We start from the raw sequence: 17095 nt of genomic DNA on the forward strand, positions 1-17095 counted from the left end.
GACTTAAAAAGCTAAGTCATTCAATAATTCCCTCCAATAGACTAGTTATATCTACGTATGCCAGATTTCAATGATTTCTTCTAAGCAAACAATTTAAGTATATGAAATATCATTCTTCTATATCCATATACTATTAATGTTACCTTTAACACATCTTGAAGATCTTTCTCTGGGATATCAGGAAATTCGATTTCATGATTAGGGTCAATTATGGCATGTAATTTAGAAATCTGATTAATTATATGTTGAAATGGTGTCTTCCCATAAGTCATATAGTACAAAATGCATCCTAAGGACCAAACGTCACTTTTGGGGCTTATCTAATTCAGAAAAAAAAAAAAAAAAATTTTATTTTAACATAAAATTAAATGTAAGAGTATTTTATATACACACATGTAAACATATATTCCCTGCCATTTAAAATCATAACTAAACCTCAAGGAATGTGCAAGTACTAGATTAAGTTTACATAAAAAAAAATCTTTCTCTAGTTTTTGCTATATTTGGTTATTTTATCAAGAAATGAGCTTTAAGTCTCTCAACAAACTTGTAATTAAAATATTTCAACCAAAACATATATTACGTTCTTGTCAGCTTGCAACAATATAAACTAAAAAACATTAACTGCAAATTTTAAATTTATTTTTCTCCAAAATTATTTTATTATAATAAATTTGTATATAAAATTAATAATATGTAAATATGCATAGATTTCAAAAATGTTAAGTTGAACTATCCTAAACCCAAGAATGCAAATTATAGAGCCAGGCTGGGCTGCATTTGAATCCTGGCCTTATCATTAGCTAATTCTATGTATCTCCATTTCCTCACCCCTAAAACAGAAATAATAAAAGTACATTGTCATGGGCATTAAATGATGTAACCATGAGATATGGGTAAGCATAAAGAATAATTTCCGGTTACAGTAAGTTCTCAAAAATATTACTTATCATAACATGTTCTTTGTATTAAACAATCTCATTAGAAACAATGCAGTATTATAACATAATTACCATTTTGACTTTAAGAGAGAGAAAGGAGAAAAGAAAGCAGAACAGCAGTGTTGACATTAGGAAAGGAGAACAAGAACACAAAATACTTTTAACAGAAGAAAGAAAGGCATTTTATAATGATAAGAGATACAACCAACCAAGAAGATGGTCATGAACTTCTTTGCACGGAAACTACATTTAATAGAACTATATTGAGTAAAAACTACAATAAATTCTTTTGGTTGGAAGGGTAGAGAGATTTTAGCACACCTTTCAGAAAACGGCAGATAAAACAGACCCCATTGCCGAACACAAAGAAAACTAAAAATTAATAAAAATACTCCTCTTCCTCCAACTTAACCATCTGGAAATTAAATCTGTTTCTACATAAATCATGGATTAAAAAAGGATTTCAGATTCTAGAAAAATAGCAGTGGCTGTGGCAGAATAGTTTTTCTTATTTATTTTTTTTAATTAAAGTATAGCTGACACAATGTTAGTTTCAGGTGTGCAACATAGTGACAATTCAATACGTTATGCTATGCTCACCACAAGTATAGCTACTGTCTGTCAGTACACAACACTATTACAATACCATTGACTAGATTCCCTATGCTGTACCTTCCATCCCATGACTTACTCATTCCAGAGCTGGAGGCCTGTACCTCCCACTCCTCTTTTGGAGATCTATTTTGCCAGATCTCTTACCCACCTCCCTCCCCTCTGGCAACCATCAGTTTGTTCTCTGTATTTAGGAGTCTGTTTCTGCTTTTTATTTGTTTTGCATTTTAGATTGCAGCACAGTTTTTCTTCTGTCCAAATCCCCAGATAAGACAGACAGAGAAGCCTGTAGCAAAACCATAGACATATGGAGAAGATTTACAACAAAACAAAGTGAAAAGCCATACCCCAAAACCCCAGAATACGAAGGGACACAAACTACCAACAGCCACAAGTCGTGTATAGTAGAGGCATTTGAAACAGAAACAGAGGGAAATAGTGAATGTGCCCAATAGACCTCAGAATAGAAACTCCAAATAGCCAACAGATGTTCATTGGAAAGTAATTTGCAAACAGAGCTAGACTGGGAAGGGTTTGAGCTTTTCACAAGCAGGGATTATCTTACATGGTGGGATAAAAAATTTGTCTTCTGTTCAGAATCATTAAGGCCACTGTTTAGCAGGTGATTACATTGAATGGAGATTTACCCATAATATTAAAGCACTTAGTTGAAAACTGAAAAAATCTGAACTCTACAAGCAATTCAAAATAAATCTTATTTCAAAGTATTTTAAAACTGCAACTGAAAACTTTAGAATTAATGAAAATTAATACTACAAAAAAGTGGAAGTAGAAGTTAAAGTAAAACTCAGTAAAATTCAGTTTTAATGTTTTCATTAAGAAAGAATACAAAAATTAAATTGGCAATTATCTAAATCCAGAAACTACAAAAAAAAAGAAACCTAAAGGAAATACAATTAATAAAGATAAAAACAGAAATTAGAGAGCAAATGAAAATAGAATTAATAAATGAAGACTTGGTTCTTTAAAATTAACAAAACCTTGGAAAGTCTAACCAAGAAAAAGAAAAAAGACAACAAATCTAAGTATTAAAAGAAAAGGGGAAGCTAAACAAATGATAAAAAGAATTTTATAAGAGACTATTTGACATAATGTTATGTCAGTTATTTGAAAAGAAATTTACAAGCCACAATTTTCTAGGAAGGAAAATATAATTAGTAAATAAGCACATATTTATCAAGCAATTATTTAGGGCTAGACAATGTATTATGTGATTTATATTCTTTATCATTTAATCCTCACCTTTAAAATAGGTACTGTTTATAAGCTGAATTTATTGATGAAGAAACCAGGCAAGTTAATTCATAAAGATGGTTGTTAACAAAGAGGCAGGTCTATTACTTGAATGCAGGTCCCTGGACAACAATGTAATGCTTGCATGCACTTGGTTACACTGCTATAGAGCAACGAAGGATTAGCTTGGGAGCCAGAGGCATCCAGGCAAGCAAAATGAGCCCAAGAAGAGACACCAATGAGGCTAACACAAAGTTCACTGAGGTGGTAAAATAAGGCAAGTGGGAAAGTAGCTGTGGCAGGCTGGGAAAAAACTGCCTATTAGAATTGTACTTGGAAATGTAGAATTCACAAATGAATAAATAGTAAGAGATAAAATGTAAGAATCAAAGAGGAAACAAAAGACTTCAAGGATCATTTTAATGTGCCTAACTCTGAGCTAATTTAGTCTTAATTTCTACCTTTCATTTTGAAACTGAAAAAAAATACCCTGGGTACATTTTTTGTTAGAGCACATTGTTGAGACATCCTGTATTAAAAGCACAATACTAAAAGAACAGTCTCAAATCAATAACTGTAAAACTGAATCCCATGACCATTTGCCAAAGAAAGCAAGGTCTCTAAAATGGCCTAAAAAGTTTTAGAACTTAAGCAACTTTCAGTTATCCGTTAGGTTTAATCAGAGAATAGTCCATTCCCTTCTGATGCCAGATAAATGGGATCTAAATAACCTTCATAATACCTTTGACTTGGATTTCCCATTCTCTCTTGAGGAAGACATATCTTTGATTGCTTCTGGTGGCATGTAATTAACTGTACCAACCTGTATGCCAAAGCACAGAAAACACTAATCAATGAAAATATTTTATTCTGCTTTAGATTTTTTAAAACACAAATGTCAGATTCTTAGAAACTTGAATAATTACATATTTCAATAATATATTTTAAAAAATCAAGTAACTGACAATGATATTAGGACATAAGTTTCTTCACAACTCCAGAAAAATAAATTGGGTCCATAATCAGAAAAGTTATTCCTTTCAGAATGCTAAGCTTTTTCTATGATTATGATAGGCAACTACCATAAAACTGTAGAGGCTAAAATTATATTAATGGCCATAAACTTGAGGAATTGATATCACTCATTTCTCTGTGCTGGAACAGGCCTAGAATGCTTAAAAAAAAAAAAAAAAAAAAATCAACCAAGCAACAATTCAAAAATCTAGCTATGTCTCCAAGTATTCCTTGGGCCCATGTCCAGAGTGAGATGGGGCAGGAATCTAAACCATGCAAGAGTTTCCACAGTCAGATTATGCCAACCTTAAAAGGCATTTATTTTAGTCTAAAATAAGTGGTTCTGTTTTCAAGCACCGAATACCTGTACTTTAGGGCCTTGCCATAGAGGGAATCTTCAAGTTGATTTACAATTACATGTTCAGCCATATTTTTGATACAAAGAGAAGTTATTATCAAATAGAATTGTTTCAAAGGCATGCTGTTCATCTATTCCTCCTAAAAATAGTCTAGTTTTACTTCTAGGATTATGGCACATCCACACCAGAAATCTGCATACATAGAATACATCATCTTGACTTCAAGCAGGATTATTTTTAGTTATTCTTTGGTGTTATCACCTCAGTTTTTATGGAGACAAATTTATTAAGTTTGTAACTGCATATCCTATTAGAAAAAGGCAGTAGAGTACAATATTATGGTTGTTTCCAATATGAAGGCCCACTTAAGAACTTTTTTTCAAATGCAAGTGATAGGAAAAGCTTTACTTCTCCAGAAGAATGAAATAATCTTACCTCATGGACAATAAAAAAAACATGTAACTGCAATTCCCTCTTTGGTTGCTACCAGGAATCTCTGAGACAAAGTTTCAGGTGAACTCAAGATCATGACAAAGGTGATTTCCAAGACAGGCATTATGCTTCTCTACCTCAGCTATAGGAAAATCATTTCAAAGTGCCAGATTTGTTTCTACCTGATCTTGACTCTCTAAAGTGTATTAAATATGGTTTTTATTCTTATAGTATCTATTCTTAATACAAAGGTTTCAAATCCTTTGAAGAATGAGGTAGGAAAAATAAAATCCCCATTAGCAAAATACTTTACAGGTGAAATGGAACTGAACTGTAGTGGGTAGTAACCAACCATTCGTTAAGTCTTACCTGAGAGTCTTTAACAATACTTGTTGTATCTGGTTGCATTTGATTTGCAATCCCAAAATCAATTAGTTTTAGCATTCCATCAACTATCAGAAAGTTAGCAGGTTTCAGATCACTGTGAACGATGCCTTCAAAATAAAAATCCATTGTAATATCAGACAATGTAAAACATTCTAAGTATAAAATATATTTCACAATGGGGTGCCGAGGTGGCTCAGTCGGTTGAGTGTCCGACTTCTGCTCATGTCATGATCTCACGGCTCGTGAGTTAGAGCCCTGCATCGGGCTCTGTACCGACAGCTCAGAGCCTGGAGCCTGCTTTGGATTCTGTGTCTCCTCTCTCTGCCCCTCCCCCGCTCACTCTGTCTCTCTCTCTCTCTCTCAAAAATCAATAAATGTTAAAAAAAAAAAAAAAAGAAATTTCACAATCTACTGGCCTAGTTGATTCCTTTGGTCAAAGTAAATGCTCATGTATAATATTTTTTTAATGTTTATTTATCTTGAGAGCGAGAAGAGAGCATGTGAGTTGGGGAGGGGCAGAAAGAGAATCCCAAGCAGGCTCCACACTGTCAGCTCAGAGCCCGATGCAAGGCTCATCTCAATCAACCGTGAGATCATGACCTGAGCCGAAACCAAGAGTCAAACACTTAACCAACTGAGCCACTCAGGAGCCCCTCCTTTTTAATATTTTCTAAAAAGATATAGTACCGGCAATGTACCAAGCACTATTCTAAGTTTGCTGCTTATCTTGAATCATTTAATCCTCACACCAGAACTGGGGTAATTACTATACTAATATTATCCTTTTAAGTGAAAAAACTAAGGCACAGAGATTAAGTAATTTGCTCAAGGTCATAAAACCTAAGTGACAGGGCCTCTGGCTTCAGAGTTTATGATCTTCACCACCCACTAGATAACATCATAAATTATATTGTCAGATGGAAGACCCTAATGCTCCTGACACCTCTATCCCTACAGCCCTGATCTTAATCACTGAATTATCTTTTAACTTATAGGGAGACATGAGGAGAAAAATTACAATTAATCTAGGTTAGCAGTTATTTTTTAAAAAGGATAAGGTAAAAATAAATAAATAAATAAATAAAATAATAAATAAAAAAAATAAAAAGGATAAGGTAAAGGCAGAGAAGCCCTAAAAAGAACCAAGTCCAAGTAAAAAAAAAACAACCTAGGGCTAACAATTGAAAAAGAATAAAACCAACTCCCACACAAGGGACACAATACAAAACGACTAACATAATGAGCACAATAAACATCTCAGATCTTTGGGATGCCTGAACCCCAAAGTCTCAGATCTGCTATAACTGAACTATTTGGAGACACAGGATAATGGACTATGTTAATACTAATAAAGATATGGGTATATTTTGCACTATGGATGCATTATGGCTGTGAGGACTTGAGTTCATGCACTATATCCTTTGGTTAACGGTGTTTTAAAGAAATGTTTTTTGTGCCTCCATCTTTAAATGAGCGTCCAAATATTTAGTTTATCTAGTCTAGAGGTGCCAATAACAAATACCTAAAAATCGTAAGATGACACTATTAATGATTATTGTAACTCAGCATATAACGAGTTTTAAAATACCATGTTGATGAATTGTGTAAACTGCCTCCAACATATTTTTCCAGTAACTTTTACGTTCCCATGGATTGACGGATTTTTTCTTTTTGAGCCAACTATTAAGATCTATATTTCCACATTCCATTACCATATAAATGTACTGGTCCGTGATTTCACTGCCATTAAAAACAAAAACAACAACAAAAAAATACATGGTTAGCTTACACTATTAAGACTAAGTATTTATCTTCTTTATCTGTAGAATTATAGCAAAAATAGTGTTCTTTTATATTAAAAAAAATCCTTACTAATCATAAAGTCGGATGATCTTATCACTGTGTTGTTGTAGTTTATTCAAATAAGCAATTTCATTCCGATAACTATCAATTGTTTGATTATCTGCTTCTTCTAAGTTCACATACTTTATAGCATGTATCTGTTTCTTTTCATTCAATACCTGGAATACCTATATAGAACAAAAGAAAAAGTTTAGAATGCACTACTTTTACACTATCACAATATCTCTAAACTTATTAGAATTTTAGGTTGAGAAATACCGATATGAATAATTAAACGTGTCTGGGCTTATTTTGAGTATTGAAGGGAAAAAAAATATGTTAGGAGAGTTAACAGACCATTCTCAACTACCTATGACAATGGGCATTCAATAACACAAAGGCATAAACATAAAGTTTTTATAACAACATATAAGAAAGATTATTTAAATTTCATATCTATTCATAACACTGTTGGGTTGCCCTGACCAAAAAAATAACCTAAAGCAAAAGACATTCAAAAATGTTAAGAGGGGTGCCTGGGTGGCTTAATTGGTTGAGTGTCTGACTCTTGGTTTTGGCTCAGGTCGTGATTCCAAAGTCACGGGATAGAGCTCAGCAGGGAATGTGAAGCCTGCTTAAGATTTTCTCTCTCCCACCACTGCTGCCCTCTTCTCTGTTTTGCACTCATGCACATGCTCTCTCTTTCATAAATGAATTAAATAAATAAATAAATAATTCAATAAAATGTTAAGAACTACTAAGGGCTTTCATAAAGAGTCAATTCATTTCACAGATGGTGTTTTTTCCAGGTGCCTGGAATTGGCATCTCATTCATGTGGTATTTTAAAATATGTAATAATTGTAAGCTATTTGTATATTCAGTTGTGAAAAGTAGATTAGATCAAAGTTTATGAATTTTTCTTTAAGTAGGCTTCACACCCAGCTCAGAGCACAATGTGGGGTTTGAACTCACACCCTGAGATCAAAACCTGAGCTCAGATCAAGAATCTGTAGCTTAACTGACTGAGCCACCCAGGCACCCCAGATGAGGTCCCATTTTCAAAGTCAAGTTGACAAGAACAAGATGTTCCTATAAGCCCACTGTCAGGTATGGGTCAAACAGCTCTGGCTATAATGACAGTCAACTTCTAAGCAATAGGGCAGATAATAAATACATTTTGAAAAGTAGAAAATACTGTTAATGTGTCCAACTTTCAGAAAACATGCAAGAGGCATGAGGCTTCTAAAATGCAAGTATACAAATACAAATGCCATTATAAGCAAGAAAAATTACATTCATTCATCCCTTTTGACAAAATGAAGTAAAATATCATTTATTTAAAAACCATTTAACCTTGACCAGGTCGGGGCAAGTATAAGAAGAGAACGAATGTGTCTATGAGATTCATGCATTTACAACTGTACTAATAAGGACAGTCTATCAAGCAGTCAGGTATAGTTACTTTAAAATTTTAAATATAAAACTAACAAAGTATTACTGGTTTTATTTGCACACACAGCAAATTAGACAAAGAGGGGCATTAAAACAGTGATAGGGCAAGAGACCGCAGAAAAGAGCAAAGGATGATAAAAGGAATTTTAAAACAGTGTAAAACCACTTTGTATATGGTAAACAGCCTTCTAAACCTCAGAGAATTGAGAGTACCTACCACTCTAGTAGAATTAAAATGTTGTTAGTAGTTCCTACCACACAGGGTTGGAAGGATGACCAAGATGGATGTGTCTGGAATGTAGCAAAGTTAGCTACCATCATTAAGGACAATTAGGACAGAATGAAGTGGACATTTTAAAACCTATTAAAGTTGTCAGGTATATCAGAAAAAGATATTTGCAAGATATTAAAACTATATAATAAGATCTCAAAGTTTTGAAGGAAATAAAAACTTTTCAATCAACTTTTTGCACGTATGTGCTTTTACTCCCCTACTGCCCCTTTTCTGGCAAAATTCTTGCAATAACTGATGATTAGATAGCCTCTACTTCCATCTCATAGAGATAGTATCAGAGTTATAATTTTCAGTTTCATGGGAAGTTGGTGAAAGAACTAGACAGGCTAGTATCATGACTATTCCTATTAGCCTCTATGACCTTCCTAAATGTTCTTAATACTGTATAAGTTGGCCACTGCCTAAACTCTAGAATAGAGCATAAATGGTTAGTTTCACAAAGCATGTTACCCTCTTTCCCTGAGGTACATTGATTTTGTCAACTCCACCATAATAATTAAATTAAAAAATGATAATATAATCACACTAAAAAAAATATGGGCCAGTCGTGTCTTTATCATCTGACCCTTCACTTAAGCTAACATCTTCATTATGCTCCAAGGAAAAAATGTTTAAAACACCGTCAAGATTATTTTACATCCTCTGAAAACATGCCACTAAATAAGTATCTCACCTGGACACTATTCAATTATAGCTAAAGTAATAAAGGTTAACAAAAGAATTTCTATTAAAGCAACTAAATCAGATAATTCAAATATATTGATAAAAATCAATTGTCCCTTTATTCCCATGCCTGAAATCTGAGACAAGGGAAAGAAAATGTATACAAAAAAGGAATGAATATTATTGAACTGCTACTCATAGTAATGTACACACCTTTTTATAATAAGTTAACAAGACCATCTTAAACAAATCTAGCTATTGTTAGTTGGCTTAGAAAATACAGTAAAACTTAAACCCAACAGGCTGTGCTTCATACATCATCCTTAACTTATAACAGCAAAACAGTTGAGGAGGGACATTCATTCAACAAATAACTTCACTCTGTCATGTTCTAGGTAGTATTCTAGATAGCAGAGCAAACACTGTTGAGCAAATCAGACAAACATCCCTATCTTGATGGAACTATATTCAAGTTCAGGAAGACACAAACAACAAACCAAATAAGTAAATTACAAAGCACAGAGGATGGGCTACAGAGAAAAATAAAGAAGGAAATGGAGCTCACCAGTGACTGGAAGGTTAAGAGTTGTGGTACTAAAGAGTATGGCCAAGGAAGGCCTGATTGAGAAGATATTTGAGCAAAGACATGAGGAGATCTAGAGGAAAACTGACTCTTACGTTAAAATACACCAGGAAAGCAAGGATTAAATCAATGAAACTAGGGATATGGCTATTATAACAATCCAGGTGGAAAGATGGCAGTTGTTTTGAACAAAATGATAGTAGTGGAGGTGGTGAGAAATAGGCAAATGTTAGATATGCTCTGAGGTAGAACCAACAAGATTTACCAACTGACTGGGTGTATGTGTGAGAGAAAGTGAGGTCAATTATGATTTCAGAGTTTTTGGCCTAGTTAGTGGAAGAATGAAGTTGCCATTTACTGAACTGGGAAACACTATGGAGCCAGAGTTATGTTTGGGACATATTAAGTTTTAAATATCTAGTAGACACCCAAGGAGAGATAGTGAGCAATGAGACTGGATATACAAGTCTGGAATTCAAGTGGGAGGTCTAAGCTAGAAAGATGTTTAAGAACTGTCAGCATATACATGGTATCTAAAACCATGAGTCTGGACAACACCAGTGAGTTTAGAAAGAGAAGAAAAGAGGTCAAGGACTAAACCCTGGGGCATTGCACCATTAGGATGGGGGACAAGAACACTTAAAAGGAATGGCCAATTGGAGAAGAGGAAAACTGAGGGAGGCCAAGTGGGAATAAAAAAAAGTTCCAATAAGAAAAGAACAATCAACTCTCCCAAATGCTAAGTAACCCAAATTAAAGCAAAGAATTAGATTTAATAAAAACATTGAGATCACTGGTGATCTTGATAGCAATTGTTTTTGCTAAGTGATAAAGGTAAAAATCTGACTGAAGTGGATTTAAGAGAACCGAATGAGAAGAACTAAAGATGGTAAGTTTAGACAGATCTTTTGAGATGCCTTCCACCCAGAAAAGCAGAACCATGTAAATTTAGAGCTCAAATACATTTAGAAAATGATCTAGTCTAATTCCAGAAACTCTCATTACTAAACTGTTTTTGAAATGAAAAACTCAAAAAACTCAAAATATTAATCATATATCTTGCTGAATCATCCTAAAATATTATTTACAACATGCCCTACCTGATGTTTAGAAAGATTCTTTTATGATAATACATAGCCTCATTTGCCACCCCAAATCCATGTTAATGTCATTTAGAGAAGAAATCTAGAGGCATAGGACATCAGAGGGAAGAACAGAGAATTAGAATTAGGAGATAGGTCTAAAGAGATATGTCATTTGTTGGAAAGAGGGAATGGGAGCAGGGGATAAGGATATTTTTGGCTCAAAAGCAATATGGGCCCCTAGATGTTAAGAAAAAAGAACCCCAAAGGGTAAAAAGACAAAGAAAGGAAAGCTGAAAATATTTTTCTTTCTTAAATATTTAAGATACTTACCTTACTTGAGCCTCCACTTCCTATCTGCTTCAATATGGAATAAATTCTTCCTTTAACTGAAATGCATTCATTTGTTGAAGAGGATGCTGAAATCTAAATAATTAAAATATATAAAGATTCAAAGGTGCAAAGAATATGCCTGAGAAACTAGCATGCATTTAGTACAGTGAAATGCTTCCAATTTTTAAATTATCTTAAATTTCAAGTAATTAGATATTAGTCATAATATTTTAAAGAGGCAGTTTACATATTTTAGTCAAATTAATAAACTTATTAATATATAGATAGACTTCCAAGGTCTCCCTCTAACTTGCCTTTACTTAATTTAAAAAAAAAACTTTTAAATTTAAGTATAGTTGACATACAATGTTCACCTTTACTTCTTAACATAAATAAATAGAAGATTCAGGGGAGAAAACACTTAATGCCAATACACAAACTCACAAGCTATTACTTTTCACCTTATTCTTTTTTCTTATATATCCCTCTTCACTTACATACATGCATAAATAATTATATCTAAATTCTTCTTCCTCATTTAGCACTACATTATAAGGGAAGCAGTATGCTAGCTCCAGAGTCAATCAGACAAATGCAAATTTCAGCAATGCCCCCTTTCTGCTGAATGATGTTCAACAAGTTAGTTAATTTGAACTTCAGCATCTACCTTGGCAAACTTGTAGCTGATGTACTATTGCAACAGACCCCATTTCCCTTCCCTTATGCCAGAGCTCTCAGAGAATCTATAAATGCTTTGCACAGATGGAGTGCAGTGAGAGGACCCATTCCAAGCTGACAAGAAAGCTGAAGACACAAAGCGCATCTGATTAGCTGATTTACTAAGTTGAAACGGGTCTGTCTGAATAAACCTCAATTTAACCAAGTCCTGCTTTAAATCCCAAATGGTAGAACTCTCTCATGTAATCTCTTTCTTTACCTTTTAACCTCAGGGGTTAAAAAACACTATTGAGTCATGAAATATGTTTTCTGTAAGAAAGTATTAGGCTTTGAAATATGTACCTGTTATTTTTCATTCAGTTATAATTTCAGAAAGGCTCTTCACTACCTACTCCCACCCCTCTTCCTTTTGGAGCATCTTCTCGCACTTAAACTGAAAACTTCTGAGAGAGAAGAAAGCAGTTCAATGTTTTTGCCCCCTAACTGCTGACAGTTGTTAGAGTAAGTAATTCTGACTTATTTCTGACTCAATACTAATGTGAAGTTCAGTTTCCTACATAGGACATTCCACATCCCCCTTAGCCCATCCTCCTCACTGTGGCCAGAGTAGTTTTTTTCAAAATGCAAATAAGATCACTTCACTTTCCTGCTCCAACCTGTTACACAGTTTCTTATCCCTCTTGGGGTAAAGTTCAAAGGGCCCAGAGGAACCCTAAGGATCACCTGTCCCTCTTGGACTCTTTTTAGTTTCCTCCTGACACTGGCCTTTTCTAGAAGGCTCCTAGCCCATTCATGTGGTCATGACTTGACTTCTAGATATCAACTCAAACAGGGTCTGACATGAGGAAGAGTTCAACAAATGTTTTGAATCAATGTATGGACAAACCTGATCATCTTTTTCTCCTTAGTAATTTATTATTCTGCTTCAATCTTCAAAATACTATTTCTCTTTCCATAGGATAATCTATTGTCAGCTTTTTTGTTCTTTATTAATTGCAAAATATACATAACAAAAATTTGCATTTTACTCTACACCCATTAAACAGTAATTCCTCATTCCTCCCTCCCTCTAGACACTGGTGACCATTGTTCCACTTTTTGTTAGCTAATTTTTTTTTTTAATCTCTCAATATGTAATAGCTAATTACCTGTTTGTGTGTGTGTGTGTGTGTGTGTGTGTGTGTGTGTGTGTGTGTGTGTTTTGCTGTTTTATTTAAATAACAATTGCTGCTATCTTTTCTTTACTAAGTAGCAGGCTCCACTGTACAAGTTCCATATATGTTAACTAATTTAATCTTCACAATTATCCTCTATGGTAGGTATCTTTATTATCCCCACCTTATAGATGATGAAATGGCCACAGAAAATTTAAGTAACTTACAAAAGGTCACACAGTTGGTAAGTAGTGAGGCCAAGAGTCATGGCCAGAAAGCCTCTCTTCAAAGTTCATGCTTTCCACCAGTATTTAGTGGCCACTCAGTTATTAGAAACTAATTTTAATAGTATTGATATCAGGAGTATTTTTTATCCAGATGACAATACAATTGCCTCACCAGCAAAAATTTTCCTATTTTTATAATTACTTTATATTTTAGTAGCATCTTATATTGCTATTCTGATACTCTTGAAAACTTAACTGCATATTAACCAGCCAGTGAAATGAGGCTGCACAGTTAATAGTAGGCTTAAGTAGTGAAACAGAATAAAAAGTTACCTAAATTACAAGACAAATTTTGCCTAGCTATTCAAACTGGGTCTTTTGGCCTAGTTCATGAAAAAGCTTCATTAGCTTCTTCAATAACTAACCTCTCAAAGTCACAAGGCACCCTTAATAGGTTTTCCCTATTAAGAGTTTTGCCTAAGAATGGACAAGTTCTTAAGGCCTTTCCTAACAACTAGATGCTATGAAAATAAAATCTTTGGATCATACCTTAAACATATACCATCATAAATAAAATTTATCAAACCTGTAAAGTTTGAAGTGGAGTAACAGGTATTTGCTGCTGCTGCTGCTGGAAACAGGCAAGTTGGCTATAAGGTGTTGACAACTGACAAGCAGGTGGAAAGTCATTCTTTACAACTGGAGTTCTAAAACTAGGAAAGAAATGGTTTTAATTTAAAACATGAAAAATGTAGAAACAAGATTCTGACTCAGTGTTTGTGTGATTTTAAAAGATGCATATAAACTTAAATGTATTACATCAAACAGAATCCACATCAGTTTTCATAATATAGCTAAGTTATTTATTCTAGATATACTATCACCAGAAATTTCATTTTGAGGAAATTCTTTCTGAAAGTAATTTTTTGTCCCTAGACAAGAAATCCTTACTAGTAAAAATAATAAGATGGCATTTAAAAGTGAAGTTGGGGTTATTTTAGAAAATTTAGCCAATGCAAAGGTCAGCCTATTGTATACGAGTGCTTTTTAACAATAGTGCTCTACAACAGCATGCTATCAGAAAGCCAATTACATTACAGGAGTTTGGACTTTTTTTTTTTTAATTTTTTTTTAACGTTTATTTATTTTTGAGACAGAGAGAGACAGAGCATGAACGGGGGAGGGTCACAGAGAGAGGGAGACACAGAATCCGAAACAGGCTCCAGGCTCTGAGCGGTCAGCACAGAGCCCGACGCAGGGCTCCAACTCATGGACCATGAGATCATGACCTGAGACAAAGTCAGACGCCCAACCGACCAAGCCACCCAGGCGCCCCCAGGAGTTTGGACTTTTGAGATTAAAGCTGTTGAGTTCACATTTGTGTTTTGCTTATCTTATTCACTATCACATCCTCAACACCTAGAAGAGTGCTTGGCACAAAGGAGTTTAAATACTTGTTGACAATATATAACCTAACTTCACAAAAAATAACTATATCACTATTCTAGTTATCAACTTTCTTTAAAATATTCCACATATGGGGTGTCTAGGTGGCACAATAGGTCAAGCATCCAATTCTTGGCTTCAGCTCAGGTCATGATCTCGCAGTTCATGAGTTCAAGCCCCACATCAGGCTCTGTAGAGAGCCTGCTTGGGATCCCCTCTCTCTCCTTTTCTCTGTTCCTCCCCTGCTCTCTCTCTCTCTCAAAATAAATAAATAAACTTAAAAAAAAAATTAAAATATTCCACATATAATAAAATGAAGTAATATATAGCAAAACTATATTAAATTGGTAAGAGCCCAGGTTATAAAACTTCTAAGGCCAGTTCTAATTAAAATCAAAGATTACATTATGAAAATTAAAAACAAAAGGCATCATGGACTTAAGTTATCCTCTAAGACATTAAAAATATAGCTACTAGTTGGATGATATGATGTGCCACATTCCTTTATTTTCTTTCTTTGAAATGTCATTAATTTGCTTTTGCAATATCCCTGTGTTTCCTATCAATCCGCACTGACCATCCAATTTCTTTACTCATCCCTCATTCCCATACACTCAAGTCTTTTACCTTTGAACACTCCCAGAACTATGTGACCTATACAACCAACTTCTTTCAGAAACTATCACATTCCAATTAAAAACCCTCCTTTGCTATAAAATGTAGCTACCCTTTATCATGTATAAGAATGCTAACCTTTAAAATACCTCTCTCAGTTACATAAAGATATCCATGTAGCAATGTGTAATTACCAAGAAGTTTTACATATTTAGAGTATTTATAGATTGTAGGTACAAATTACAATAGGACAGAGACTTTCAAAACAATCCTTAAAAATGTATTGTAGCCATCTTCCCCTCCCCTTTTACAGGTGAAATAACTGATGCTCAGAAAAATAATATAAATTTGGAAACTCTTTAAAGTAACAGAGCAGGATTCAACTTCAGATCTATTTAACCCCGAAGCCCATGTTATTTCCACTGTGCCAAACTAGAATGCCAAAAGTAATTACCAGCTCATGTAATCATCCAAGGCACTGCTACTGGGTGTCTTACAAACAGATTTTGGGTCAATCCATTTAGGTGCTGATATTGGTGGTGACTGCTTTGAAACTGAAAAGGCAGGTTGCTCAAAAGTGGTTTGTTTCTGCTAAAAAAAAAAAAAAAAAAATCACGATTTACAGTTTTTAGACACCTGTTCAATAGCTTTACAAACATTTTAATTTCTAAAAGAAAAAATAATGTAATACACAAACATGCTAAAATAAGTAAACATATGTATTCCAGACTTCCAATAACTTTTTAGTATAGCTTTCACTCTAAGTTCTGAAGCCTATTATATTTTCTTCAAAAGGATTACAAGGAGAGGGAAGACTCATGGTATTGTTTAACAAAACAAGATCTAATATCCTCTGCCATCAGGACTACTATAACCATTACTGAACTTCTATAATCTAAATAAGTACTCTGTACTTCTGAAAACTTAGCTTCCTTTAATCAATAAAACCACAGTATATGGGATATAGGAATGGGTAGCTAAAGTGCAATTAAGGAAATGGTCAGAAGGGAGGAAGAAATTATTAATCAGAAGTAGGTGGAAGTTATCCAGAGCCTAATATCCTCAAGGAATGATGGGGAGTCACTAGGATGTCCAGAGATGATAGCAATGAGCAAGGAACAGGATGGTATATCCAAAAAACAGGAGCCTCAAAAGGTCAGGGCTCTGTAAGAGAAGAAATGATCTGGATATAGCTACAGGGAGTTTTTAGCTATAAGGTAAGTGAGATGTGAAATAAAAACAATCTCTACTTGAGAGGGCTGCTGGAGAAGCAGTGACTTCAGGAAACCACCTAATTCCTTTTTCTTCTTTTCATAAGTATGCTATCCAGTGGATTTTAGTATGTTCACAAGAGTACACAATCAGCACTATTTTATTACAAAACCTTTTCATCATCCTAAGAAACTCCATATCCATTAGTGGTCACCCTCTGTTCTCCACTCTTCCTAGTCTCTGGCAGCCACTAATCTACTTTCTGCCTCTATATGGATTTGCCTATTCTGGACATTTCTTATAAATGGGATCACATAATATGTGGCCTTTTGTGATAGATTTCTTTCACTTAGCATGTCTTTAAAGTTCATCCATGTTGTAGCATTTGTTAGTACTTCATTACCTTTCATTGTGGAATAATAAAATGAAATAATGAAATTAAAGTACCACATTTTGTTTATTCACTCACCAGCTGTTGGATATTTGGGATTATTTCCACTTTTGGCAATTATG

General features: G+C 34.2%; 1 protein-coding gene across 6 annotated transcripts in view; it reads right to left on the bottom strand.

The window, feature by feature from the left end:
• TTK (TTK protein kinase) overlaps positions 1 to 17095 on the bottom strand; it is a 39146-nt gene that overhangs the window by 2219 nt on the left and 19832 nt on the right. For 4 of the 6 annotated variants that reach the window (XM_053904700.1, XM_053904701.1, XM_019442716.2 and 1 more), the window contains 8 exons: positions 15825 to 15961; positions 13896 to 14022; positions 11251 to 11343; positions 6872 to 7029; positions 6588 to 6739; positions 4982 to 5106; positions 3550 to 3630; positions 144 to 320 (listed from right to left, as the gene is read on the bottom strand). In XM_053904700.1, coding sequence (XP_053760675.1) covers positions 144 to 320; positions 3550 to 3630; positions 4982 to 5106; positions 6588 to 6739; positions 6872 to 7029; positions 11251 to 11343; positions 13896 to 14022; positions 15825 to 15961 — 1050 coding nt within the window. The remainder of the gene's footprint in view (positions 1 to 143; positions 321 to 3549; positions 3631 to 4981; positions 5107 to 6587; positions 6740 to 6871; positions 7030 to 11250; positions 11344 to 13895; positions 14023 to 15824; positions 15962 to 17095) is intronic. The other 2 variants (XM_053904703.1, XM_053904702.1) reach the window with 1 other exon arrangement.

This window comes from Panthera pardus, unplaced genomic scaffold (genome assembly GCF_024362965.1).
Source record: "Panthera pardus isolate Hobbes unplaced genomic scaffold, ASM2436296v1 HiC_scaffold_17, whole genome shotgun sequence".
Taxonomy (NCBI): Eukaryota; Metazoa; Chordata; class Mammalia; order Carnivora; family Felidae; genus Panthera; species Panthera pardus.